This window comes from Panthera leo, chromosome E1, assembly GCF_018350215.1.
Source record: "Panthera leo isolate Ple1 chromosome E1, P.leo_Ple1_pat1.1, whole genome shotgun sequence".
In the NCBI taxonomy this organism is placed as follows: Eukaryota; Metazoa; Chordata; class Mammalia; order Carnivora; family Felidae; genus Panthera; species Panthera leo.
Genome location: NC_056692.1, coordinates 17,124,381 through 17,152,045, shown reverse-complemented (window position 1 = coordinate 17,152,045; position 27,665 = coordinate 17,124,381). Strand labels below are relative to the sequence as shown.

Genomic DNA, 27,665 nt, shown 5'->3' with positions numbered 1-27,665 from the left:
ATCTCTACATTCAGTGTGGGTCCGGAACTCATGACCCTGAGATCAGGAATCACATACTCTTCAAACTGAACTAGCCAGGTGCCCAACATCTCTTTAAATTCTTAAATGTGCAGGGCATCTGGGTGTCGCAGTTGGTTAAAAATCTGACTCTTGGTTTCAGCTCAGGTCATGATCTCACCATGACCTCATGAGATCGAGCCCTGCATTGGGCTCTGTGCTGACAGCGTGGAGCCTGCTTGGGATTCTCTCTCCCTTGCTTTCTGTCCCTCCCCCACTCACATGCATGCTTGCTTGCACTCTCAAAAAAAAAACAAAAAAACTTTAGGGTAGCTCAGTCAGTTGGGCATCCGACTTCAGCTCAGGTCATGATCTCGCGGCTCGTGAGTTCAAGCCCCACATCGGGCTCTGTGCTGACAGCTCGGAGCCTGAAGCCTGCTTCAGATTCTGTGTCTCCCTCTCTCTCTGCCCCTCCCCCACTCACACTCTCTCTTTCCCTCAAGGATAAATAAATGTTAAAAAAAAATTTTTTTTAACTTTAAACGTACATCCATAAAATAGCCAGAATGAGGGGCGCCTGGGTGGCTCAGTCGGTTGAGCATGCGACTTCAGCTCAGGTCATGATCTCGCGGTCTGTGAGTTCGAGCCCCGCGTTGGGCTCTGTGCAGACAGCTCAGAGCCTGGAGCCTGTTTCGGATTCTGTGTCTCCCTCTCTCTCTGACCTTCCCCCATTCATGCTCTTGTCTCTCTCTGTCTCAAAAATAAATAAACGTTTAAAAAAAAAAAAAATTAAAAAAAAAATAGCCAGAATGAACTATTTTATGATTCACTTCAAAGCTGAGTAATTACTGTTTCCTTAATTTATAGATTTTCTTTTAAATAAATCACCTTTCTTTTTGCTTTCCTCCCCAACCCCAAACAGATTGAGGAAGAGATGTTGGCTTTGCAGAATGAACGCACAGAACGAATAAGAAGTCTGTTGGAGCGCCAAGCCAGAGAAATTGAAGCTTTTGACTCTGAAAGCATGAGACTAGGTTTTAGTAACATGGTCCTTTCCAATCTTTCCCCTGAGGCATTTAGCCACAGCTACCCGGGAGCTTCTGGTTGGTCTCATAATCCTACTGGGGGTCCAGGACCTCACTGGGGTCATCCCATGGGTGGCCCACCACAGGCTTGGGGCCATCCAATGCAAGGTGGACCCCAACCATGGGGTCACCCTTCAGGGCCAATGCAAGGGGTACCCCGAGGTAGCAGTATGGGAGTCCGCAATAGCCCTCAGGCTCTGAGGCGGACAGCTTCTGGGGGACGGACAGAGCAGGGCATGAGCAGAAGCACGAGTGTCACTTCACAAATATCCAATGGGTCACACATGTCTTATACATAACTTAATAATTGAGAGTGGCAATTCCGCTGGAGCTGTCTGCCAAAAGAAACTGCCTACAGACATCATCACAGCAGCCTCCTCACTTGGGTACTACAGTGTGGACGCTGAGTGCATATGGTATATTTTATTCATTTTTGTAAAGCATTCTGTTTTGTGTTTACTAATTGAGATGTCATAGCATTTGGCTGCCGGGTTTTGTTTTGTTCTTTAACTTCTGGAAAAATTTTGAAAGGGGGAATTGTGTGTATGTAAAAAGAAATTGGCTAGATTGGGGGTAATTTTTGAACACTGCAAAAATAGAATACAGCATAGTGGCGTGAGTCATCACTTTGGGGCTACTGTATTCTAAGAAATTTGTGAAAAGATCTAAAGCCTTCCCCACACCCCAAATTCTTATGAGCCACTCACAGCAGGCAGGCAGCATATGTTGAACCAAGTGATTATTGAAACACACCTGTATTCCCTCACCAGTGTATTTTCTTTATTAAATTGGTCTGACTTCTCGGCCTCATTTGGAGTAAAAGAGTAGAAATTCACGAACACTAAAGGGTTGCATTGACTTTTACAGAGAGTAGAAAACAACTTAGTTCTTTTTCTGAATGCTGCATAGGTTTGTCAGTTTTTGTTTTTGTTTTGTCCGTTCAATTGTGCCTTCTTTGTGGCATGGTGAGATGGAGGTGCTTCAGGAGATCACAAGTTGTGTGGAAATTGCATCAACAAACCTGTGAGCCTTCAAAGGGGAGACTGGAAGGTGAGAGAGGCCCCTGAAAGTTCATGTGGTGGGTATGTTCAGCAGCAGAGTGAGGAGATGAAGCCTATATATCCTAATGTTTTATTGCTTTTACTGTGATATCTCATCCTAGCTAAGCTCTATAACTCCCAAGACCCCAAACAGTACTTTTACTTTGTACAAAAACAGACATATAGCCAATACAAATCAAATGCCAGAGGTATTTGAAGGATGCCATATTTGCAAACTGCCATCCATTGGAATTCTCATTACACTACATAGACATAATTTGATTATCCTCCCCCTTTTGGCTTATGGGATTTCCTGTTTACAAGTAGAATAGCCAATTATTTAAATATTTAGTTGCCATAGTGAACCAGGAGTCACTGAGCCAATGACTTTACCAGCTGCTGACTAATCCTCATCACCACTGTAGATTTTGCTGTATGTGCAGGTCCTTTTTTTTTTCTTTTGTGTGTGTGTGTCTCTCTCTCTCTCTCTCTCTCTCTTTTCTTTTTTCTTTTTCTTTTTTTTTTTTTTTGGCTATTTTTGTTGCTGCAATACTTTACAAACTTTTAGTTCCTTGAGACTTAGTGACCATTTGGCATCATGTTAACATCACACAGTAGGAAACACCACTTCCAGAAGTCTCTAGCCTCAGTGCTAAAGTACTACTGAAAAGGAACTATCAAGTTTGGCAAATTAAAAAAGACAAAAAAAAAGGTTAAGTAAGTTATAGTGGTCAGGGAATCTCTTAATGAAAGCTAACTTTTTTTTTCCCCAGAGAGGGGCATGTTTTGTTTTGTTTTATGTTTTGCAATGAAGGATCAACCCAACGCTAAAAGTCAGATGTTCCTTGGCATTCCACACCCAGTGTGGAAATTGAGTTGAAGGTGGTTAAGGAGCTATGAGTATGACTTGAAGGGAAAAAAATGTCCTTCCCAGTGACAGATCAGAGTTTCTTACAAGTTATTGCCCTGCCCCCTCCCCAGTTGTCTTGAAGAACCCTTGCTACTAACTCTGGGTCCTCATTTTCATGTGGTCAGAGGGCTCCAAGTTAGAATTCCCTAAGTCTCAGTGACACCTAGACCTGAGTGATGACCAAACAGTAATCTATCACTGTTGAAATCTTGGTTTTTCTCAACCAAATTTAAGTCTTCCCCAGGTATGTCAGCCCAATCTCCATGAAGCCTCCCCTTTAGGAGTTTCTGGCATTCATTGAAAGGTAACTGGAAGAAAAATTAATATTTTAATGTAAATTTTTAAAAAACCAAGGTAACAGTAGAATTCACACTCAGTTTAGGCAGTGTTTCAGATAACACTATGATACATTGTCCTTTTGACCATGCTCACGATCACTAGTTATTAGGTGAACATAACATGCACTTGTCCTATCTAATGAAAGGGGCTTCTGATTTTCTGAATCTCTCTTTTCTGGCATTAAAATATTACCGTATTTCAGACAAACTGAGATATATACCTGTTTGGAGGAAAATGATAGGAGAGCTCTTTAGAATTAATTAAATGTCCAAAAATGTAATGGAATTTTATATATTTCAAAAAACTGTCATTCAGTCTGGCCAATCTGTACTACTGGAGGGGGTGGAATATGGAAGCAGATCAGTTTTGCGTACGAAACTCTTTAAAATCCAAAATACTACCCGTGATACATGCTAGAGTCTACTTGTGGGCTTAGTCAAATCGAGTTACTGAGTTCATATATACTTTTAGAATCGTGATTGAGTACTGACTCCGCATGTCTGTCCAGTAGGGCTTTGTATCTATCTGATTGAATTGCATGACAGCCAGTTTTTCATGTAGGTCATGACTATACCTGGATTATTCCATTAAGTTAATTTAATTAAAATATTTATAGTTTGCAAAAATAATTTCACTTAATTGGTTTGTGTGATCTGACTTCTGAGGAATCTCATACATGGTAGGAATCATCAAAGAGTAAAGCTTGTAGCAGGAAAATATGAAAAGTTTTGAGAGATCCTAAAGAAAGAAGCAGGCACTTTCTGAGTCAGTGTACAAATGTCAACATTTGATCAAATTAATACTACCTCCTCCCCAGTGTTGGTGTTCACTTGGTATATATGTATTTAAGAAAATAAAAAGTATGGGAAATTTGTCCAGCATATCAGAACATTGTAAATGCTATATCTGGTATCCAGAGCTTGGCAGTAAAAAGTTTCTTGTGTTCACTGTCTCTCCCATTTTTTAAGTTAGCATTTTAAAAATGCAAAACCTCATACCTTGAAATATATTATTCCTAATTGGGTTTCCTTCCTTTTGCACATACTTTTTCTCTTCTTATTAAAGTTAGCTCTAACCCCAAATTGTAGGATCTGAAAGTATTTTCATGATATAGAGAATGTTAGCTGGAAAATGTGTTTATATTGTTTTTATTTAGAGCTGCCAGTCCTTTTAGTCCTTTCTATGCCTAGAAATGAATAGTCCTGCGTTTGAACCACCCCACAGGTATAATATGCTTGGTACCCAAAGCCAAGGGTTTATTGATAAATTGAACTTTTTAGCAAAGTCATTATGATTTTCAGCTGCCTAGACATCAAGACCATTCAGTACACTAAAACTGTCCTTGACACTCCTCCCTATTTTTCCTCACCCCCCATCCCCAAATTGAAAACTCTATGAGTATCTTTCTCAGACCGTAAGGCTGACTTTAGTAACTTTCTACTTCTTTAAGTACTAAATGTCTGGCATTTTAAACTTTTATAGAATACATTGTGTTGGACACTGGAATAATACTGTTTATTTTCACCTGTGAAAAAATGACTATTGTACTTGAAACACCTCCTTTGCATTTCTCCATTTGTGCCATTCACTAGTGGAAATAAATTGTATTATACCATGATCTACTGGCTTTTTAAAACTGTGTTAAATATGCACATTTTGGTATAGTTATTATCATTTGTATGTATATACTGTATATACATATGAGTGTCTATATGTGTGTATAGATAGATGGATGTAATTCATACTGTACATTTCCATCAGGGTGCTTAAGGTTCTGTTATTTTGTTATTTCAGTCCTCAGTTAAGGCAAGAATGCATGTGTTTCTTAAGAATGAGTATTCTGGGTTGATATTTATGAGAAGGTGGTCATTAGATGCAATCTTTTCTTTTTTACTCCCTTCTTAGCACTTGTGTGGGTGGAAAGAAAGTTAAGTAAATGTGGAACCATAAGTTGCAATGCAGTAAAATAATGCCAGGGGAGGAGCCAGTTAGTGTCTCTGTGAGTTTGTGTTGTGATGCAATAAACGATAAGTGGTGCAGAGAGAAATGAACCGTGGAAATTACAAACACTGGTGGTGATTCCTCTGCCAAGATGATGAAAAGAACCAGTAAGTCACAGTCTCCATGTGCGCGATCTCGGTGTATTTCTTAGTAGTGATGCCATTGATCCTCTTGCTCTTTTTACTCCGTTGATACTAACACTTACACATTTTGCTAAGGACCAAAACAGCCAAGAAAGGAATTACTGCTAAAGCATCTAAGGTTCTCCTAAACGGTGAGATCAACAGAAAATGGCCACTGGGAGAGAAGGATATGGTATTGGTGTGGGGCTTTCTCCCTTGAGCTGCCTCTTCTTGCTTGCCAATAGTTAAGTTCTTCATGCACCTTCCAGCTCTTCTGAGCCACTACTATTCAAGCACAGATTTGGCCCAACACAGCAACCCTTTCCTGGGAGGTTTATATGGTCCTGCATTCTGTCCCATGCTTACAATGTGAAGTGTGTAGTGTGTATTCAAGTCAGAAAATAATATATTTAAGGTATAGAAGTGTGAATCTCCTATAATGATGGAAGAAGAGGTTCTTGTTTCTTAGATAGAAAACTACCTTCTCTAAGGAACAAAGCCAAAACTTGGGCTGTCATCTCTGAGCTGCTTACCAAAATACAGATCATTATTAAAGAGAGACAAAGTCTCTCTTCTTTTCCCTCACCTAACATGATAGTGCCCCTGAGGTTGTAGCATTGCCTTTGAGAAGGCGCTCACTTACTCTTAAGTTGAGAACTGGAAATTTCCCATCCTCAGATTCCCTAAAGGATGAAGGCTGTGCTGTACACTTAGCAGACTTGCCTCTTGTATGCAAGGACTACTGATTGAAGTCTGTCTTGCTGTGTGTGTGGTTATGTTGTCTGCACTTTTATGAAATCACCACAATAGGTCTGCATTGGAAATGACTATTAATTTGTAAGGAAGTAAGTTTTATTTAAATATTGTCTAGAAAAAGAAAGTGAAGCTGAGAACTCTTCCGTTATTGTGCATTTATATTTTTCTGCTGAATTCCGGTAGCCCCCTTGAAAGTCACGTTGACTAAGTTTTCCCTCGTTTATATTCAAATTTCCAAAATTTCACTCACAAAGGAAGAGAACCCGTTTGGCCTAATGACAGTCTTCAGATTACAAGAAATATAAATTAATATGCACCTTATCTGCCTCTTGTGGGTTTCTTAAACTTGCACTTCCCTCCCACCCACCCAAAAATAGATATCTTTAAAGAAAATACAGGCGGAGAATTAAAACTGGGGAGCCATTTCCTATGTCACCATCACTGTTAACTGTTTCCCAGCAATCCTAACTTTTTGAAGTTGCGGAGAGATTTTTTTTGCATGTATGTATGTGTCTGTCTGTGTCGGGTTTATTTTTTTATTTTAAATATACAAGAAATTCTTCTTTAATGTAGAAAAAAGTGAATCCTCTCTGAAACAGGATGCCCACTGGATATACCAACCTGGACATCTGTAGGTAGTTTGCCATGGAAAAGTGGAGAGAAGATGAGATTTCTGAATGAATGAAAAGGGTGTCTTGATGCCCAAGGAGCCCTCCCCTCCCCCCCCCCAAGTACGGGTAATTCAGCCTGCACAGTTTCCTTTTCACTCATAGTTTTTAGCAATTATGAGTGAAAAATCATGTAATTATCTGTAAATATGTAGCTAACAAATTGACCTAGTTTCTGTATTTTTTTGTTTTTGTACTAAAGTTTATAAGTCTGTGCCAGCTAGAGAGGAGTTGCTGTCATTGCCAGTTGTGGTCCTAGCATCTAATCCTGAAACCATCCTAGGTGACATTTTTAGAATTAATGCTTAACTGTTGTTGAACAGGGGAAAGTGAAGCTTAATCGGTCAGGTTTTACATCTTTTGAAGCAAAGTCATTTTATTTAATATAATGATTACATGTTTTCGATCATGAATGAGGTAGGGAGCCTCCCTCCCCCAGTGGCCATGTTTACAGACGTGTGTTTTGTCTATAAAGTGCAAGAGTTTTAATGTTTATGTAAATTATGCAGGTGATAACATTATGGCTTGGAACTGTTTATTGGGCTCTGTAGCTGAATTTTCAGTGAAATGAACTATGTGAATTGCTGGCACATTGATCCCATTTCTGGAGTATTTTTCTATTTCCAGAATTGCATATGTTCCTTTGTCATTATCCCCACTAAACCTTTCTCTGAAATGCCTTGTAGCCTAAGGTATTACAGGCTGGTAAATATAGACGAGGGAAATGCATTTTAAAAAACCCGTGAACCGTCGTTTGTATGCATTCAGTACTGATATGTTTCAGTGGCAACTCTGAGGTCAGTGGAGTTTAGCAAAATGAGATACCAATGTTAATGAAAAGTGTGTACTCTTTGCTTTTGCATGGCTTGGCTTAGCTTCAAAGGTGTATTAGGGCCACTTGAAAGCATGAAAACCAGTTGTATGGGAACAGGTTTCTCTCAGTGGCACATTTTGCTTTTTCTGAGCCCTCAAGTACATTGCCTCAGCATGAACATTATTGTTACTATAAGTTGCACATGGTCATGGAGTGAATTACGTGATTTAAAAAGATGTAACTGCTTAATGTTTTCAGATTCTGGCTGGTCCATGTGACTATTTGGCACATATCAAACAGTGGGAGAGGGTTGTCCTGGACCCTTCTAACCCCCTTGTTGTCATAGACAACTATATTTAGTTTATTAAGATGTTGGCTGCCCCTGGTGTGTTGCCAGATAGCTCTTTTTTGGTGCCCATTCCAAATGTGCTTCCTTGCATTTCATAATATCAAAGAAACCACCACCCTTCTCCCTAACATTTTATGTGTTACACATTTTCTTCCACATTAAATGGGAATTGTGCCTACTTAGAGTGCCCCTCCAATTAATTACATGTATGTGTCCTAAAATAATCCAAGCCAGAGACACAAGGTGGAAGAATTTTTTTAAAAAGTCCACTTGAGGCCAGTAATTTATCTGACAAGATATTTTACCACATTATCTTGACACTTGATATATGAGCCTATTAGGAGTTGCAGGTGGTTTCATAGGGCAAAATCCAAGTGGAGAGGATATGTGGGGTTTCTATTAGAAGATAATTTTCTTCGTATTTTACCTTTCCTTTTATGATCCTTCTGTGCTAGGTTAGAATAGGTTAATGCTCCAAATTTATTGAGTTTTGTTTTTTATCTTTTAGAGAAATTTTTACAAAAGCAATGGTCTGATGTAAATAACATTTTAAAGTAATAGTGCACATACGTTTCCCAGACTGTTCCAACCAGATAATTTGTAAATGCTTTAGAGTTTTTTAAATTAACACTTGTGTTGCTAAATCCTATTTATGTAAGTCTGCTAAAATTTTTAACCCATTTAAAACTTAAAATGAACATTTAAATAATGGATGGGTTACTCTGAGCAACCTAGCTTTCAGAACCCTTGTTTTAGTGTATGAAAAAGCCTAATGCGCATTAATGAGGTTGGAGAGACTTTGAGAAATATGTATAGTGTATATTTTAAAACAGCTTTGCTTGTATTGTGAAGATTTAAAAACAAACTTGAGATTTTTAACGTAACTATTAACACAGTTTTAACATAAGTTATCCCACTGGGTTTAAGAGCATCTTGAATGTATAATCCTTTTGGTAACCCAGGTTGGTTTCTGCTTTCACCAGTCATCCAAACATATTATTTATGTTTTTAGTTTTATATACTCATTTCCCTTTGTTTTCCTCAACCAGCATGATTTTTTTGCACATGTATTGTAGAAATTTTTAAGAAAAGTTAAAATACATCGTTTTCTCTGAATTTCCTTCACTTCTCTCTTCCTTTCTACTAACCCCTTACCTTACAGGCCACATCGCTCCATTTGCATCATTTGTGCAAATGCCAGGGTTGGTTTTTATTTTTATTTTTGCTATTTACCTAAAAAAAGAAAAAAAAGAAAAAGAAAAATGCTTCAGTCAATTGCTTTTTTATTTAAAAAAGAAAAAAGAAAAGAAAAAAAGCTGTAACCTTATCATTTCCGAGTAGACCATTGAGAGATGAATGCACACCTGTAATGGCCCAGGACCAGCTCTGGTGGCTAACGGGAATATGTTAACTAAGCAAGAAGTTCTTTTCTAAAAGTGGTTTATATTATTCACGATCTCTTTCCGTTATTCCCACAAGTCAGGGGTCCAGATAAAATGAGGGTTATCAGCTAACTGATATGTTATCATTGAGGTTCATCAATGAATTTGTACATTTCTACTTCCCTTTGGTGAAGGGAAAAATGATGATTTTGCAAGACCTAGATTTTGGCTTGGTTTCTTGCCTCCTTTTTTGGCAGCCTTCATCTTCTCATCTCCCAAAGCCCTTGAGCCTGTAGGGTTTTCGCGGTAGACAAAGGACTTGTGGTCTTTTAAAACTAGGACTGATTTTTTGGTGAGAGATTATCATGTTGAAAGTGATGTTCTGCCACTTTACTGATGACTAATTTTAAATATACACAGTCCTCTCAATTTTCGGACCAAACAGATGCCCACAGTGGAGGCTTATCAAGGGTTGCAATGGGGAAGAAGCCTCTCCCTCACTGTCAGCACCAGCTGGTAAAGGTGACTGTACAGATGTGCATTTTCCTTTTGGTAGAAATGGTCCGCAGCACTAACTGGTAAGGCTTATTGTACAGTATATTGTCAGTATTCTTCTGGTTCAACATACCTTATAGTTCATATATAACCTGTATTAATTGTATAGATTGTGCATTTAAAGCTGTTACCAAGTTGTCAGAACATAAGAGCGAAAACAAGGTCATATGTAATATTTTGTTTGTAAGTATCCTTTGTATCATAGCAAAGGAAATGTTTAAAAAAAAAATCAACTGTAATAAAGTAATTTTAGTACACAGAGTCTCTGCTTAGTTTTTTAAAGTAATTTTATTTCCAAAAGATAAAGTATATTTCAATTAAGTGACTGTTAATCTCAGGCACAGTGCTAGATGTTGGGGCTATTACAAAAATGTGTAAGATACAGGGAAGAGTGAACTCCCTGATACAGACATAAACCCTCCAGTCTAATGGCCTCAGATTCTCTTTGCCCAGAGAATGAAGTCGCTGATTGTGTTGTGGGTGTGAGGTGGTCCTCATTTAGGTTCTGGTGGTTCAGTGCAGGTTCTGCGGTTTTATACAGACCCATGTTCTAGTCTGTGTAACTGCAGCTCCTCCCACCACACACAGACACATGAATGTATGTGGTTCATGGACCTTGTACAGAACTTCAAAAGGTCATTTCATCTGGGTGGTTTTACCTTCCCTAATTTGAAAATCATATTTTCTGCCCCTGTTTGGGGCAAATTTCTAATCTAGCCCCATTGCTTAAAACACTGTTAAAGTGACTGTTTTTGCCAGAGGCTAATTTGGGGAGAGGGAGTTTCATGTTTTTTAGTTAGAAAACATTTTTTTAAATGTTTGTTTATTTTGAGAGTGAGTGAGCAGGGGAGGTGCAGAGAGAAGGAAAGAGAGAACATCCCAAGCAGACTCTGCGCAGACATTGCAGAGCCTGACACGAGGCTTGAACCCACAAACCGTGAGATCATGACCTGAGCTGAAACCAAGAGACGCTTAACCCGCTGAGCCACCCAGGTGCCCCTAACTAGAAACTTTTAAGTGTCATTTTAAAAAGTAGAATTGTTACCTGCTTTATTGAAGAGAATACTGTCTGAAAAGTACTTTTAACTTTTTAACACGGCTTTTTAACTTCTAGTGTGTTGATACTGAGCTATTTCTACATTAACATTTTATATAGTGTAATTATGCAGGAGATCCAAGATTAGATCCCAGATCTCTTATGGCCAGCATTTCCAACCTCCTACTTAGAATTTGGAGGGATTCAAAAAAGGTTTAAGAAACAAGATTTCTAGGGTGCCTGGGTGGCTCAGTCGGTTAAATGTCCAACTTCAGCCCAGGTCATGATCTCGCAGTCCTTGAGTGCAAGCTCTGCATCAGGGTCTGTGCGGACAGCTCAGAGCCTGGAGCCTGCTTCAGTTTCTGTGTCTCCCTCTCTCTCCCTTCCCCACTCACACTCTGTCAAAAATAAACATTAAAAAACATTAAGGAAAAAAAATTTCTTCATTCTCCCCACATTTGGGCTCTTCAAACTGTAGTGGAAGGAGAGTACTGTAAAACTTGTAGCTTATATTCCCTGTCAACAACCCAAATGTCTAATTTGTCATTGTCTAAACACATCAAAGATGCTCTAAGCTATGCTTTAGCTGTAAAAACCTATCCTGACTGTAAAAGAATTTTGAACATAAATAAAAATTTGCCATAGCGTTTGGCTAGCTCCACAGCCACAGTGGCGATAAGCTAAGGCTATCATTTGCATCTCAGAGATGCCAGCTGGAAAATGAGGGTCTCTGTATGTGTAGTGGCCAATTAGTGACTTTAATTGCTACTATATCTGCAGATACTTGTTCTTAATGGTAGAAGAAAACAGAGTTGCTGAGGGTGTTGAGGCTGTGCAGGCTATGCAATAACCTTACGGGTGCCATTTATAGATTAACGTGTGTGGTTTCCCCGCAGAGCTGTGCACTAAGCAGCTCTGAAGACGAATTATTTCCCCTTTCATTACCATGCTTTATGAAGTCTAAAATGGGCATTATTTACTGTCATCTCAGCCAGTGATAGACTAGAAAAGCCAAAGTATGGCATAAACAGCACTGATTTGGGGTCTGGGCTTTAGCCCCATAACCAGTAATGATGAGATCTTAAAGCCACGTCTTTTCTGACCATTTATAAGAACTAGGAAAACAGTTTTGGGCTGGAACAAATGAACCAATGTGCAACCTATTAGCTATAACATGGTTATCAGAGAATGTGTGTGTGCACTCGTTGTTTGGGCAGGGGGTGGGGAGAGTTTGCCCTCAACTGAGCAGCCCAGGACTCAGCTCATGCAGGCCTTCCTAGCTTTACCATGAAATTAATAACTGGAACTTCTTGGCCTTGTAAGAATTGGAGAACACATTCCGTCTGAAGGCAAATGCCACCTCATCCTAGAGGTCTTTGAGCTCTGGTTGACAAACTAAGTAGACTTGGACAAGGGGACCTACCTACTTTTATTATTTTATTCTATCCCAACAGACCTTCTGAATTAAGGCCTATTTACAGTCTCAATCTCTTTATGTGGAACAACTTATAAAATAACTTTCCCAAAGTCCTATGAGTCACAGATAAAGTAGAAAATAGAACCCACATCTCCAAGCTACCTCTTCAGTACTCTATTCCAAGTTAACTAATTGCTCACTGGAAAATATCTCTTTGTAGGTATCATTGATTGGGGAATTTTGAGTTTGCTGGGAAATTATTAGCCCAGAGCAGGAGGCCTGGTTTTTGATTAAACAGAGCTGCCACTGGATGTGCCTGAGAACACAAAGCTAGATGTACAGAAGTGAAGCAACAGCCAGCAAACAGAATGTGCAGCTAGGCTCTGTTAACTCTGCAGGTGGGTAAGCAGGCATGGCTCAGTACACATAGGACTTCAGAAGACAAACAGAGCCTTTGTTTCTGGAGATTTAAAAAATAATGACATTCCATTGTTGCAGGGAGACTGCAATTTATTATTCAGACGCAAACAAGTTAGAAGTTTTTGTTCGGCCACAATGGTGATAAGTACTAGGGTATTACGTCATTACACAGGAAGGCTGGACACGGAGGGGTTAGAGACATTTATTTTTGATGTGTTAGTGTCTTGTGTTTCTTTTAATGAAATTCCATTTTTCTTTCAAACTCTTAGTGCTTCCTGGATACTTTAGAGTATAATTGTTGGGTATCTGAAAAACATCCTCGGTCACTTTGGCAAGGTTATTATTTTTTTAAGATTTTATTTATAAGTAATCTTTACACCCAACGTGGGGCTCAAATTCACAACCCTGAGATCAAGAGTTACATGCTCCACCAACAGAGCCAGGCAGGTGCCCCTTGGCAAGGTTATTTTCATTAAAATCTTTATGTCTACCAATTCCCAGAATCTGGAACAGGTCTGTGATCTTGATTCCAACCAACCAAAAGTCTTTGCAACTTACCGAGCTCATTAGCATTATTTCAATTCACCAACTCTCAGATGAGAAGAGACTTTATATCTAATCTAGATCACCCTTGGGCCACCTGGCTGGCTTGGGGCAAAGTCGGTAGAGCAGGCAACTCTTGATCTTGGGGCTGCGAGTTCAAGTCCCACATTGGGTGTAGGGCTTACTTAAAAAAAAAAAAAAAAGTGGGTCACCTGGGTGGCCCAGTCATTTAAGCATCCGACTCTTGATTTCGACTAAGGTCATGATCTCACGTTTTAGAGATCTCACATATTCTGCTGTCAGCACAGAGCCTGCTTGGGAGTTTCTCTCTACCCCTCCCCTGCTTGTTGTCTCTATCTCAAAATAAATAAACATTAAAAGAAAAAAAAAAAGAAAACTAATTTAGGCCCCCCCCCTTATTTCTCAGCACATGTCCCCTCTCTGATGTGTGCCAAATGGCAGTCCAGCTTGCATGTTCCACCAGTTTCGTGGGACTTGCTGCTTCCTGAGGCATTCATTCCATCTCCAGGCACTCCCTACATATAACTTCTCAATCTTGTCTCGAAAACTGTGATAACTAGGGAAGGTTTCTTATGCCATCCATTGTGGCTTGACTATAGAATCACAAATACTCATTGGCATTGTTACCAAGTCTTACCAAAGTGGCCAATTGTGTCTGCTTGTTTAAGCAGGGAGAGGAATGCAGGCTAAAGTTCATTTCTAAAGGAAGATACCTTGGCGTTACTAAGGGTGGCTGACTGAAAAAGGCTCTTGTGGTCTGGGTGGAAAGTAAGTACAGAGGAGATCCTGACTCTGGGGTAATTTTGAGGTTATATATAAAGCCAAAATGATACTTCCTGTGTCATGACTTTTTCTAACAGTACTCAAATCTTAGAAAGGATACCTTCACCCAAAACAGAGATGATATCTCCTCAAAGTGAGGATTTGGTGCTTTGTTTTTCATACTGTCTCTGGCCAAGCCCCCCTAGACACCTACGTATAAATACATAAAATACTAACTCTTTAAGAGAATCTAAGTTCTAGCTAGCACAGTCTTAGGTATCAGAGATCATAACTCACTACTGAGAACTCAACCTTCCGAGGCAACTGTTTGCTTCCTGGCACTCTGATCCAATGTGAGGAGACAGAGGACTCAGCCTACTTCTGAGATCGTGCCTCCTTTAAGCCATGGGGTTTTGGGGAATTTTTTTGTTTCTTTGTTTTCTCTTACCATTTGAAGGTGTTAATAAATAATGAAGAGACCAAAAGGAAGGCAAGCAAGTGAATGAGGGCCTGAGAGGATCATGTAAGACTTGAGACCTGGAAAACTCCCAACTCAGAGGTACTTCCTTGGGTTGTCTCAGTTTTGTTTGTTTGTTTTTGTTTTTGTTCTGGTGCCCTCTCTGAGGCTAGTTTTGTTTTGTTGTTTGGTTTTTCCTTCCTCAACCTCATAACTTGGTATTTCGTTCAAGGATCACATATTCTCTCTGGGGTTCTTCTGGCTGGTTTCATGTAATTAGCTATTAACCAATGCAGAGCCAATATGGGCGATTCCTTCATTGTTACACTGAAGGACAGGGTCACCCAAACCTGCCCCGATAGGGGCTGCACATTCTTGGCAAAATGAGCTGAAAAAAGCAGTGATGGGAAGATGAGAAAGAAGTAGCTTCCTGAGATAGGTTATAAGCACATGGGGCGCAAGGGACACGGAGGAGAAATACCTTAGGGTTTAGGTATTAGGGCCCTGGGTCGAAGGGAATTAATGAAGCCTGGGCTACAACTGAAAGGAAATTTTTATATGTATGTACATGCACCCCACCCCCACAAACTTACTTTCTTATAATAAAAGAAAAGAAAGCCAACTACAATTTCCCCAAAAGCTATTATCTTAAAGAACCAGAGTCCCATGGCCAGATACCAGATATCAGAAACAATCCAGAGTTCAGCCCTTGGGGGCTCTGTAAGCCGCGAGCTTAAAAACCACTGGGCTGCTTCCCATTTTGCAGGCAGTTCTGAATGATCCTAGGTCCTGCATGTGGGACTGCAGGACCCTGACTAATTGAAATCCCCACTATACCAGATGCTGGGGGAGAGGGGTGGCCAGATGTCAGTAATTCTTGCTCAGCAAGCCCTGTGCCGAGGCTGATAACCAGCAGTAGGACGGCTCCTTTAGATTTCAGTTCCTTGCTATTTCTCCTGCTCAAAAATGGTGAAAGAATGTTAGATGAGGAATGTGGAGGAGGAGGAGCAAGAAATGAGAAAGAAGGGAAGACATTTTTTCATGACAGGATAATGTGCTTTCGATACAATTGAGTGTTGTCTGCATTTCGGGGGAGATTCTTGGATAGTTCAGAGTTTCTTCCTATTTGATCTAGAAGAAGAAGAAGGCTGGACTAAGATCATCTAAACCTGAAAATTACGGCTCCAGGAATTCCTCATATCAAGCCTTAAACATCTCTCCTCTTTAAAATTGCTTTGCTGTTTGTGAGGCCAGGATGGAGCTTTGGGTCAAAGCAGGTGTCTTCTTTCTTGATGACAAAATAAAACTTCAGGGCAAAGCTCTTACCAACACATAGAACTAGATGCCTGCCCTATTGTTTAATGGCCTAATCCAAACCAGGATGTGCGGATCAATCTGTACGATGCCTTAGTTTACTCTGATCTTCAGCATTATTCCTCATGAAACCAAACACCATAAAACCAGTCACTGAGTGGCCAGATCCAGGAGGAAGTTTTTTCTACATCTACACAGATGGCCTTTTGAATAAATTGACCAGAAAAACTTGGTAATGGGAAATACTCATAAATCACTGGGTCAGCACCAGCCAACCTCTTGGAACTTTTGCTTTCCCTGGCCCCAGATGTCTCTCCAGGCTCTGGAGAGGAAGAGACTAGTAGTAGGGTCAGAAAAGAGGGCAACTAACCAGAAAATACCAAAGATACAAGATTTATACTTTTTGCCACTTAGAGAAAGCCCACGTGGCAGAAGAAAAATAGCTCTGGCTAAGGTTTTCCGGAATAACCTCCAGGAACGGTACTGGAGGGAGCAGCTAGAGTACCTAAGTGTCTGGCTCTTTGAACCATGGTCTGGCAGACTGTGTGTGAGGACTTCCTCTTCCTAGAATCATCGATCTCTCTAGGCTTGAGGTCCTCGCCTGAAGCCCCAGATCTGCCCAACCAAGATTTGCAGAACTAGTCCGGAAGACAGGACCTCAGTCTTCCAGGCACAGACACATTCACTCCATACCTTAACCTCACCACCCCAGCCTCAGCAAGCATTCACTGCCTCTGCCGCCTTTCTCACACTCACGCAAGACTGACGCAGCCACACCGCTCTAGGAGCTTCCACAGCTGCCACAGCATGAAGTCAGCAGAGAGCCACAACCACAGAACCAAATGAGGGAAGTGGGACTAAGACACAAACATCCTGTCCTCACTGCAGTGAGTGGCTCCAGATCAAGAATCAGGGTCACAGAGCTGATTATTTATGTGGGACACAGCTCCCCGATGACATACATAAACCCATTTTCTCTGTAGTTCTTTTGAGTGAGAGAGTATTTTCTCCTGAATCCATGGCTTAAATGGTGCTATTCTTTGGTTTAGGAGGTTGATGACAGGAGACAGAGACAGTGACAGTGACAGCCCAGCTGCTGACCAGGAAGAGCCAGGATGTGTTGAGCAAAGCCTGGGGCAGGAGTGTTCTCCGGGTAAAGTGAGCACCAGCTTGCTGGAAATCCCATCTCTTCCCACGGACCAGTTCAAGAGAGAAGGGGCTGAATCAGTGGCCAAGAGCTGGGACCGCCTGCCGCCTTCAGTGCTCACCACCTTTTCAGGACTCTGGTGTGCCCAGCCCTGCTCTTCTGTGCAGGACTAGGGATGTTCCTGGGCCAGGTCTCACCTTGTGTACGATCGCTTCCAGCTAAAGATCTCCTCCAGATGGGAAGAGGGAGAGACCTCCCGCTTCTGCAGGGTTCCCCAGCGACGGCGGCCCCCTAGGAATGAAGCTCGGCGCCTGCTCAGCCCCTTCATCCTCTCTTCCGTTCGGAAGAACTCAGTCAAGGCCCGGAAGTACTCCAAGATGACCTCATGGCTCCAGGCTGGCAAGGGCTCCTGGCGCAGGAAGCCACAGTGGCCTCCATGGTGACTGAGCAGGAGGAAGAAGTAGGGGTTGCTGTGAAAGAGTTCGGTGGGCAGAAAGTGGTCTGGGGGCCCACACACGGGGTCATCAGCACTACAGATACACAACACGGGCACGGCAGCCTCGTCCACATCCCGGAGGGGGTCGTTGTGGTCCCAATAGGTGTCCCAGCTGATGGGGAAACTCTTGGTGTGGCAGAAGAGGGTCTCCTCAAACTCTCTCAGGGAGCGGCTCCTGAACAGTTTGTGGGTGTCCACTGTGTCCTGCAGGGCCGAGGCGTACCTGGCAGCAAGAAGGTGAACGGGGAAGGTAGGAAGGAGAGGGAAGAATGAGAAAACAAATTGATAGTAGAAGTAATGGGGAGGCGGGGGGTGGGGGGGGGGGGGAGTTCACAGGCCAGATTCTGGCCACAGAAACCTTCTTTGGCCATATAATATTTTTTAAAACTTGCATTTCATTGTCATCATTTAAAGATTTTATTTTTTTTTTCTTTAAAGTTTTATTTAAGTAATCTCTACACCCACTATACGAGTGGGGCTTGAACTCATGACCCCGAGATGAAGACTCCCGTGCTCTTCCAACTGAGCCAGCCAGGCACCCCTAAAGATTTTATTTTTTTAAGTAAACTCTACACCCCAATGTGGGGCTCAACTTTACAACCCCGAGATCAAGAGTCACGTGCTCTGCCGACTGACCAAGCCAGGTGCCTCGTCATTGTTTAAAACCAGGAGGTTGTACATAAAAGGCAGCTACTTGGGTTCTCGAGGGAAATGGAAAGGTCTGGCAATGTGGGCTGGCATTCCTCAGGGCAACAAGCAGTGCATCTCTTCCCTTTTTCCTGTATCACAGTTCCTACCAGGCCTGCCACTCTTGACGTGACCTGCCCAGCCCTGGGGCAGCAAATGACTTTACAGCTAATGATCCATAGTGTGACAGCTCTCCTCCTGATCACAACTTCTGATCCTCTGTAGGGAACTTGCTTTGAATTCTCACCTCCTGAACCCCTGCTAGAGCTCCCTGGCTCAGACTATCCAAACCAGCAGGTGACATCCCCCATCGTTAACATTTTACTTTAGGTTATATTAGCCTTTTTTTTTTTTTTTTTTTTTTTTTTTTTCTTTTAAAGCTAATATGCTGGGGGTGCCTGGGTAGCTCAGTCTGTTGAGAGTCAGACTCTTGATCTGGGCTCAGGTCATGATCTCACGTGAATTTGAGCCCCGCCTCGAGCTTGGGATTCTGTCTCTTCCTCTCTCCACCCCATTCCCCTCAAAATAAATAAACTTAAAAAAAAAAAGCCTAATATGGTGCCCAGATAATGGCAAATAAGTGTGACCTTGAGCAGTGATGCAGGTATTCCTAGAGAGGGCCCAGCAGCAGAGGAAGTGGCTGGGAGTATCATTACTTTACAGGGTAACCTCCCACAAGGGAGCCTGAGAGCTACTGCTCTGGGGAAGAGGGACATTTTTGCTGTTTCCACCCGCATGGAGACAGCCCAGCACCCTGACAAGGGGGCCAGGACAGGCAGCTCAGTCTTTTGGGTGGTTCAGTCCAAACTTAAGCCAGTTGAATTTGGATGTGTGTCTCCTACAAACATTCAAAAAGGTTTGCCCTTTTTTTCAATCCCAATTTTCCATGGGCAGGGCAGATCCTAAAGGCCCAGACTTCCTCTCCACTTCTCTCACCTTACTCCAGCTGGTGCCCAGAGTCAGCACTGGTGGTGGTCATTTGGGGATGGAAACTGGCAATTAAGCCATATAAGAACACCTTACCCTTGGACTCCTCACAAGTTCTGGGTTGCCGTGACAGCATTGGGCCATTGTGGAGCTCAGGGATTGGCCTTCTCACAACAAAATGGGGCAAGGAAAGAAAGAGGGGGCAGCTGGGTGGCTCAGTTGGTTAAGTATTTGCAGCAAATTCGAGCCCTGCATTGGGCTCTCCACTGTCAGCTCACAGAGCCTGCTTCAGAACCTCTGTTTCCCCCCACACACATATATTTCTGCCCCTCCCCTGCTTGTGCTTTCTCTCTCTCTCTCTCTCTCTCTCTCTCTCTCTCTCTCTCTCTCTCTCAAAAATAAACATTTAAAAAATCTATTTAGGGGTGCCTGGGTGGTTCAGTGGGTTGAGTGTCCGACTTCAGCTCAGGTCATGATGTCGAGGTTCATGAGTTCAAGCCCCGTGCTGGGCTCTGTGCTGACAACTCAGAGGCTGGAGCCCACTTGGGATTCTGGGTCTCCCTCTCTCTCTCTGCCCCTTCCCTGCTCGTTTTCTCTCTCTCTTTCTCTCTCTCAAAAATAAATAAAAACGTTAAAAAATTTTTAAATAAAAATTAAGAAAAAAAAAAAGAGGAAAGAGAAATCACAATTGCCACCACTTTTTGAGCACCTACCCAGTGCTAGGATTTGAACCCCAGTGGTTCTGACTGCACATCCCAGGTCTTTCTGCACACCACACTTTCTGCTATAATGTCTTTGATCTCATTTTGCCATTTCCTAGGAAAGCAATGGTGCATGCTGAGATGTGGTTATTTGCTGTGGGAACATCGATCAGGCCTTCTCAGTGCCAAAGTCTCACCTGTCACAATAATGGTAGATTGCTCTCCTTTTGGAGACTTTTTTTAAAAACTATGTTGACATATTCTTTAAATGTTGGGATTCAATATACCTAGGAATATGCAAAACATTTGTCAAGTCCAAAGAATGTTAAAAATCACGTAACACCAAATTTCTGATTCCTGTCACCTCCAGTCTCAGACACTGGAAGGAAACATTCTGGATAATCATTTGTAATTGCTTCCAGAGGCCTCTTTGCTGATTTGACAAACTGTGTGAATTAAGTGGTAAATGTCAGGTGCTGCCTCTGCTACAGGTGGGGCAGGTGATCAGGTTGCTAGGACACGCTGGGGCTGAGGTGAGGCCACGCGCTCCAGGCCAGGAGTCCCTATTTTAGCATAACGATGCGAGCCCATCTATGGCTTTTAAACCTGTTTCCCTGGTTCTGTGTAGACCAGAGGGTTAGGGCAGCTTCAGAAATTGTGTGAGGAGAACTTTGCTCAAACTGCCCTAAACCTATTTGATTCAATACTAGGCAGAAATGTTTCTTGGTCACCCTAAGACCTCTATTGCCCCCTTGCCTGGCTGGGGCCTCCGTTACCCACCTGCTGAGGGTGATCTTCTGGTGGAGCAGAAAGCCCCGCTCGTAGGGCCAGGGCAGGCCGGCCTCAAACCACTCGCGGCAGCGTAGCACCGGCGAGATGCAGGCGGCGCCGGTCACATAGCTGGAGGAGCCGCACTCGCCCAGGTAGGAGAGCAGGAGCGCTGAGCCCGAGCCCTCGCTCACCGCGAACAGAGGGGCCGCCGGGTGTCGGAAGCGGATGTAAGTGACCGCCTCCTTGAGGTCGGACGGGTCCCCGAAAGGCTGCAGCCGGGGACTGACCAGCGGGCAGCCGTGGTGGCCGCGGCGGTGGAAGATGACCGGGTAGTAGCCGCGCTCCAGGGCGAGCAGGCAGAGGCCGAGCACGTTGCGAGTGAGGCGCCCCCATGCATTGGGGATCACCAGCAGCACCGCGGGAAGGCCCCCGGCGTTGGTGACCCGCCGACCCCGGGGGCAAGGTCCCACGACCCAGTCTAGGGCCACCAGCCCGTCGTCCGCCAACTGCAGGTACTCTCGGGCCAGTTCAGGCCCCGGCCCCACCGGCAGCACAAAGTGGCAGAGGGTCTGCAGGTGGGGCCCGGAGAGCCAGGAACGCGGGCGCGGCTCCAGAGCTGCTGAATGTCGTAAGGCGCTCAGCAGGCACTGGGCCAGCGCCGACGGCTTACAGATGAGCCTGCACCCTCCGGGCAGCGGCTCACGCCCGTCGCTGAACTCGTCCGCGGCGCCTCTGCCGTCCACCTCCTCCTCGTGGTCCCGGCCGCGAGGCCCGGGCAGAGTCCTCGCTCCGACGGCGCGCCGCAGCCGCGGGGCGAGCAGGCCGAGCAGGGCGAGCGCGGCCAGGAGCAGGGCGAGGGCGGCGCCCCACGGCGGCATGGCAAGGCGGGAGAGCCCCCGGCGGATAGCGGGCGGCGGGTGGAAGGCAGCGGGGCCGTCCCCTCGGCGAGCTCCCCGCTCTGCCCGCGGCTCCGCCCGGCGGCGGGCAGCTGCCCCAGGCTCTCCTGCGCGGAGGTGGGGGGTGGACGCTCCGGATTGGCCGTGGCCCCGCAGAGGCAGCCAGTTCGGGCCCGGCTCCCCTCGCCCGCCCCCCACTCCCGCCCCTGGCCCTTTGTACAGCGATTGCGACAAGCTGAAGCAGAGGGTGAAAGGAGCCTAGGCCACAAAAAGGGAGTGAGGACGCGCCAGAGGGCCGGAAGGGAGTGGGGAGGGCAGAGACCCGAGGAGTGGGGTGTTGTCGGCAGACAGTGGGGAGACTCGGAGACCGAGGATCCGGACTCGGGGATGAGCATCAGAGTCCGCGCCGACCCCTCGCCTCTGCCCCGCTTGGTGTGTAGCTGCGAGGGTAGACCCTGAGTCGCTGCGCCCTCAGGGGCCACAGTTGAGAAGTAGCAAAAGGGAGAAGTGCATAAACCACAGCTCAGGGCGCGGGCTCTCCCGTTCCCGCGGGGCGGCTGCAGCCGGAGCCACCAGCCGCGCCTCCCTCCCGAGGCTCGGCCGCGCTCTCTGACCTGTGTGTTCGTCTCGGCCCCGCGGGCACCCTCAACTGCGCGAGAGCCCAGTTGGGCGGGGGTCCGGCTCAGCGCCAGCGAGGGCTGGGCCGGCGTCCCGCCCAACAGCTGGTTTGCTGCAAGGGGCTCGTTCCCTTGCCTGCATCAGCGTGTGGTCTCTATCCCGCCCCCGCCCCCACCCCCACCGGGAGCATAGGGTTCCCCAGGAGCCTGGCTTCAGATAGAAGAAATCCTCAACACCGCTCCCTGAAAAAGACCTCCCCAGAAGCAACAGCCCCAAACTCGGGGAAAAGACGCACTCGGGTGCCTTGCGAGAAGGATGCCTGTCACCCTACGATGGGGCCATGGCAGGGGATAGATTGCAGGCCCTTCATCGGTTCAGTAACTGGCAACTGGGGGGGGGGGGGGGGGGGGACGAGGGATGGGTAAGAAATCCCCCTGTAGGTCACGTTCTTGCTCTATTTAGAAATAACCCGTTCTCGCTCCACTTCTAATTTGAGGCTGGTCATTTCAACCCTCATCCTCCACCCACGTTCCCTTCTTTCGTCAAAATCCTGAGTCGGGCCAAGGAGAAGGGCATTGGAAAGAAGACAGCAGAACCGGCGCCCCCCTGCAGGGGAGGTCCCGCCAGCGCTCCCTGCTGGGGGCGAAGCCTGTGACTCCATCTCACGGTGACAGATGTCTCCCTGGGCACATGCCAGCCATCGGTGAACTAACGACGACAAGAGCGGAGGTGGGCATGGGGGAAACAAAGCAGCCCCAGGCCCGGCTTCAGGTTCCACGGACTTCTGGGCCTAGGGAGGGTGGTGGCCTGAGACCCACCGAAGCTCCTCTGGGTTCGGGCCCTATTTGCGAGGGCACGAGTGGAATGGGCTGAAGGTGAAGCTCTAGAGCGGGGACGCTCTTCCTCCCGCAGCTCGGACTTCGTGATTCTGCCCCTCTTCTAGTTGCAGGTCACACTGACGTGTATGAAGCGGGTTTGCGGGTGGAGCGTACCCGTCTTCCCTCCTGGGCCACTCGGTCCACTGGGATCCCACTTCCCGCCCTTCGCCTGGCTCCATGATCCCACCCAAGCACTGCAGCTGCCCTCCGCAGGCCGTGGAGACTCGCTGGTACTGAAGCGCGGGTGAAGGAGAGGTCCCCGCCTGTGTTGCAGCGCCGTGCGCTTGGGCAGGGTGCCTACGCAAAACTTTTCCGGCTTCGGGTTTACGACGCGTGCGCGCAAGGTCGGTGGTTGTGGGCGGGTATTGGGGCGGGGCGGAGGCGGGGCGAGAGTAGTACGCAGCTGCGGGGGCGGGGCGAGGCGGGAGGCGCGCGATCTTGGGAGTCGTGTGCGGGTGGGGGCGGGAGGGCGCGCGCGCGCGCGATCCCGGGATCTGCGGGGGCGCGCGCGGGGGCGCGGGGAGGGAGGGGGCGCGCGTTCTCTGGCTTGTGGGACTTCGGGCCGAGCTCCGGGCCGCCGGGATGGCGCCTCAGCCGCCTTCGCCCCAGCTGCTGCTTCTGGCAGCCCTTGCGGGGCTCCTAGGTCCCAGTGAGGTAAGGCGACCCGCTCTTGAGCAGGCTTCAGCCTGAGATCTCAAAGCGCTTTGTTGAAAGTTGGTCCTGGAAGGAGTGGCGCGTGGAGGGGGAGCTAGGAGTCCTCCCCTGACTGGCTGGGCCTGGGAGGGAGAGGGCAGGGCCCACACCGAGGCTAGTTCTCCCAGTTCTGTGCCTTGGACCCACAGGTGGTAGCTGAGCCAGAGGAGGAAGCGGGGGCCAGTTGTCCCGAGGGCCCGTGGCCTCTGCCCCCACAGGTAGGAGCTTGGCGGGGGATGGGAGAGAGGGGTGTGAAGGGGTAGTCCAGCCCCGCTCTGGCCTCGCTGCACCCTCCACCGTCACCCTCTGAGGACCTCTGCCGGTTCCTCTGGCCCTCAGTTGCCAGCGTCTCCATCCCAGCCTGGCCGGATGGGGCCTGCTGTCCCCTCCCCACCCGCAGGCGGAGCCCCAGCTGCTCTAAGCCCTCCTTTTCCCCTCGTGCATAGGTGTCACCAAGAGTGACCTACACGCGGATGAGCCCATGGCCGGTAAGTACAAGCAGGGAGCCATCCTTGGTGTCTGCCCTCGAAACAGTGAGCTCCTTGCAGGCTTCCTCCGCTTTTTCTGCTCACCAGCTCCATTCTTCACCAGTTCCCTCAGTGTTCTTAGGCCCGGGACAGTGAGCCACAAGCCTCTGTCGTCTGCAGTGCTGTGTCAGGAATGCTGTCCGGTAGCTGTCTGCCCGTGGGCAGGAGGCTGCAGGGGGAACTCTGGCCCTAGTGGCAAAAAAACAACCCATGCCCCAACTCTGCTGTGTGACTGTGGAGAGTCTCCTGACTTCTCTGAGCCCCAGTTTTCTTAAGAGGGGCTGTTAATAATGTCCCACCTCCCCAGGACTAAATGAAGTGTGTGTGATAGCACTTTGGGAAGTAGGAAGCTGTATGAGGTAAAGAGTGTGCCTCAGTTACTGGGCACCAGACCGTGGCTTCACCTTGCGTGGCTGCCTCTCTGTTTTCGAGGCCAGTGGTCAGATACCTTCCCTGTCCCTTTGGTTTTCCTTTTGAAATATCTAACTTTTAAAAAAAAAAATTTTTTTTAAGGTTTTTATTTATTTTTGAGACAGAGACAGAGCATGAGCAGGGGAGAGGCAGAGAGAGAGGGAGACACAGAATCTGAAGCAGGCTCCAGGCTCTGAGCTGTCAGCACAGAGCCCGATGTGGGGCTCGAACTCACGGACTGTGAGATAGTGACCTGAGCTGAAGTCGGAGGCTTAACTGACTGAGCCACCCAGGTGCCCCTAACTTTTTTTTTAAAACCTTGTAATAGCTTCTGGCCAAGAAACCTCATGCCACCTACCTGATTCTTTCCCTCAAACAGCCCTTTCATTAAGTCATTCCACTGTTTGGAAACCTTCAATATCTTATTTCTCGTCTTATCATGGTCATACCCAACTGACCCCTCACTCCCACCCCCAGCTTTTCGGGCCTTGTCTGACCTCCCCAAATCTTTGGTCCTTCTCCACCACACGTGTGAGTGCCAGGCTTATTCCCACTGCTGTACCTTTAATGCCACTTACTCTCCACACCTGGCCTATCCTGACTAGAAGCTGGAGTGGGCAGCTCCCTGCCCTCCTGCCATCCATCCCATCCACCTCCAAAGCCCAGTGCAAGAGTCAGCTCTTTCCTGAGAACTTGCCTGATCACATCAGCCCTTATTCATCACCTTCTCCAAATTCGTGTAATGGTTACAACTTCTGTCTTACAACTTAATGGCTAATCACTTTGAGTTCTATTAGGTCTTTCATTTGCATTAGTTCTATTGCCCTGAGTTTCCTCTACATTTCCCACAAGCAGAGTTCAGGCGTTGTCTTTTGGCATCTCCTGTAACATCTGGCACAGTGTGGAGCATTAGGTCAGCACAATCAAAAATAATTAGTAATTGATGAAGTGTTTGCATCGTGGAACCGTGCACCTGCTGCCTGAGTGCCCTGCATTTGGATGTTTGGGGAAGATTGAATATATAGGTAGATCAGTAGATAGGAGACCTGGTCTCCATTTGGGGGATGCTTACAGTCTAGACTGGGGACCCGTAGAGCCACTGTCACAGGTGCAGAGAAATACAGCTGAAGAGTGTGTTCTGACAGCGTTAACCAGGCTTGCTGTCATGGAAGCTGTGAGCTTTGAGGTGTGGCATTTGAGGGAGAGGAGGGGTGAAAATGCTCAGAGGCAGAAGGGAGTGCTCACCAGTACCCAGGGCTCTTTGTCCTTTCCTGAGCCCTGAAGGTGGGTCATCTGGCTGCCTTGGAAATCCCTTTAATAAAGCTGGTCTCCAGGATGGGAGAACTTGGGATTCTCAGAGAGTCATCTGGCCTGGCTTAATGTCTCCATGCCATTACTCCAGGCTGAGGATGTCACCTTCCTCTACCACCCCTGTGCCCACCCATGGCTGAAGCTCCAGCTTGCCCTCCTGGCCCACGTTTGTGTGGCCCAGCCCTCACTGGCCCCGGACTCCAGCCTTACTCAGGAGCGGGTAAGCAGTTGATGAAAGGTCGTTGTTTCGCACTGGCAGAGGCTGCAGCCCCATGTGCAGGAAAGGAAAATTCAGGGACTTCCTCTTGCTGGCTCCCCACCTTCAACTTAGTTCTCCTTTCCTAGCCCTTGGTGCTGGCAGCATGTGGGGTGGTGCTGGAGATGGCACGGATAGAGCCAGCCTGGGCTGCCCACTGGCTGAAGAGGTGGCGGCGGCGGAGGAGGCTGAGGAAGGAGAAGGCATGGTTCTGCTCTCACGGTCTTTCTGGGTCTTCTCCCTCGGTGCCAAGGCCAGGTAGAGGGAGGCTGTGCTGGAGAGGGTGTCTGCAGGTGAGGGGTGCTGGGCTTGGTTGGTGGTGGGGTCCTTGGGTTATCTGGGCAGGAAAAGGGTGACTGCTGTCTCTCTCCCCAAAGGCCCCAGCTTTGGCTTTTACCCTGCGGAGCTGGCGGCCCCCAGGTGTGGAGGAGGCAGCTGGAGGGTCCAGGCACCTCTCTCCTGGCGGTGCCAAGAGGCGTGGGCTGCGGGCCGCTCTCGGTCTCCAGCCCACGCCCTCAGCCCTGAGGCTCCCCTCTGCCTCTCCACGGAGCTTGGAGGCCAAGCAACCCATGCCGGCAGCCCGGGGTGAGGGGAGTGATGCCCCATCTGTGCCCACTCTCCCCTTGATTCATGAGGGGCCCAGAGGCAATGCCAGCTCCAGGATAGAGGCTCAAGTGCTCAAAGGGCAAAGCAGCCCAGGGGGCTGTACCTGTCCAAGTGAGGCTTCCCCAGCCCCTCGGGCAGCAGCGCCCCCGCGGGTAGCTCGGGGCCCTACCCCGCGCACGGAGGAGGCTGCTTGGGCGGCCATGGCCCTGACCTTCCTGTTAGTGCTGCTCACTCTGGCCACGCTCTGCACACGGCTGCACCGAAACTTCCGACGGGGGGATAGCATCTACTGGGAGCCCACAGCGGACAGCCAGGACACGGTGGCTGGTGAGAAGTTAACCCTCCTTACCCACCCAACCCAGCCCTGGACCTCCAGGGCATCCCTGCCGATCACCGACCCTTCCCCACCCTGCCCGTAGCTGTGCTGAAGCGCAGGCTACTGATGCCCCCGCGCCGGGTCAAGCGCTCCCGCCGGAGACCCCTCCTCCCGCCCACGCCGGACAGCGGCCCGGATGGGGATAGCTCCGACTGACTTGACCCCAGCCCTGCCACTTTGGCGGATTTGGTTTCGCCGCGCCTGGTGAGGCCGCGACCTCTGCCACGTGGACCCTGCTCAGGACCGCCCCCTGGTGGCCAGATGGAGCAGTCCTGCCTAAGCATTGCAAACGGGCTTGTTCTTTAAGGTGTGGTTGGCTGGGGGCGGCGGGGGTGGGGGGAGGGATGGGCTGTGTTTCTAATTAAATTATTTTGGT

At 47.0% G+C, this 27,665-nt stretch overlaps 3 protein-coding genes across 7 annotated transcripts in view; 2 read left to right on the top strand and 1 right to left on the bottom strand.

The window, feature by feature from the left end:
• TAOK1 (TAO kinase 1) overlaps positions 1 to 10,279 on the top strand; it is a 143,460-nt gene extending 133,181 nt beyond the window's left edge. For all 3 annotated transcript variants that reach the window (XM_042916444.1, XM_042916445.1, XM_042916446.1), the window contains one exon: positions 920 to 10,279. In XM_042916444.1, coding sequence (XP_042772378.1) covers positions 920 to 1,381 — 462 coding nt within the window. In that variant the 3' untranslated portion in view covers positions 1,382 to 10,279. The remainder of the gene's footprint in view (positions 1 to 919) is intronic.
• A 3,504-nt stretch (positions 10,280 to 13,783) lies between these two features.
• ABHD15 (abhydrolase domain containing 15) lies at positions 13,784 to 22,635 on the bottom strand. Its single transcript, XM_042916457.1, has 2 exons — positions 20,727 to 22,635; positions 13,784 to 17,854 (listed from the first exon to the last, which is right to left on the bottom strand). The coding sequence occupies exons 1-2, from the start codon at positions 21,593 to 21,595 to the stop codon at positions 17,329 to 17,331; spliced, it is 1,395 nt and encodes a 464-aa protein (XP_042772391.1). The 5' UTR covers positions 21,596 to 22,635; the 3' UTR covers positions 13,784 to 17,328.
• Positions 22,636 to 23,597: 962 nt separating this feature from the next.
• On the top strand, positions 23,598 to 27,601 carry TP53I13 (tumor protein p53 inducible protein 13). Of its 3 annotated transcripts, XM_042915262.1 has the most exons (7): positions 23,598 to 23,763; positions 23,952 to 24,020; positions 24,249 to 24,290; positions 26,143 to 26,271; positions 26,397 to 26,600; positions 26,685 to 27,240; positions 27,333 to 27,601. In XM_042915262.1, exons 1-7 carry the CDS (start codon positions 23,692 to 23,694, stop codon positions 27,443 to 27,445), a joined length of 1,185 nt encoding a protein of 394 aa, XP_042771196.1. In that variant the 5' UTR covers positions 23,598 to 23,691; the 3' UTR covers positions 27,446 to 27,601. The 3 variants fall into 3 exon arrangements, with proteins under 3 accessions (XP_042771196.1, XP_042771198.1, XP_042771199.1); XM_042915264.1 differs by lacking the exon at positions 24,249 to 24,290; XM_042915265.1 differs by lacking the exon at positions 26,143 to 26,271.
• Positions 27,602 to 27,665: the final 64 nt, after the last annotated feature.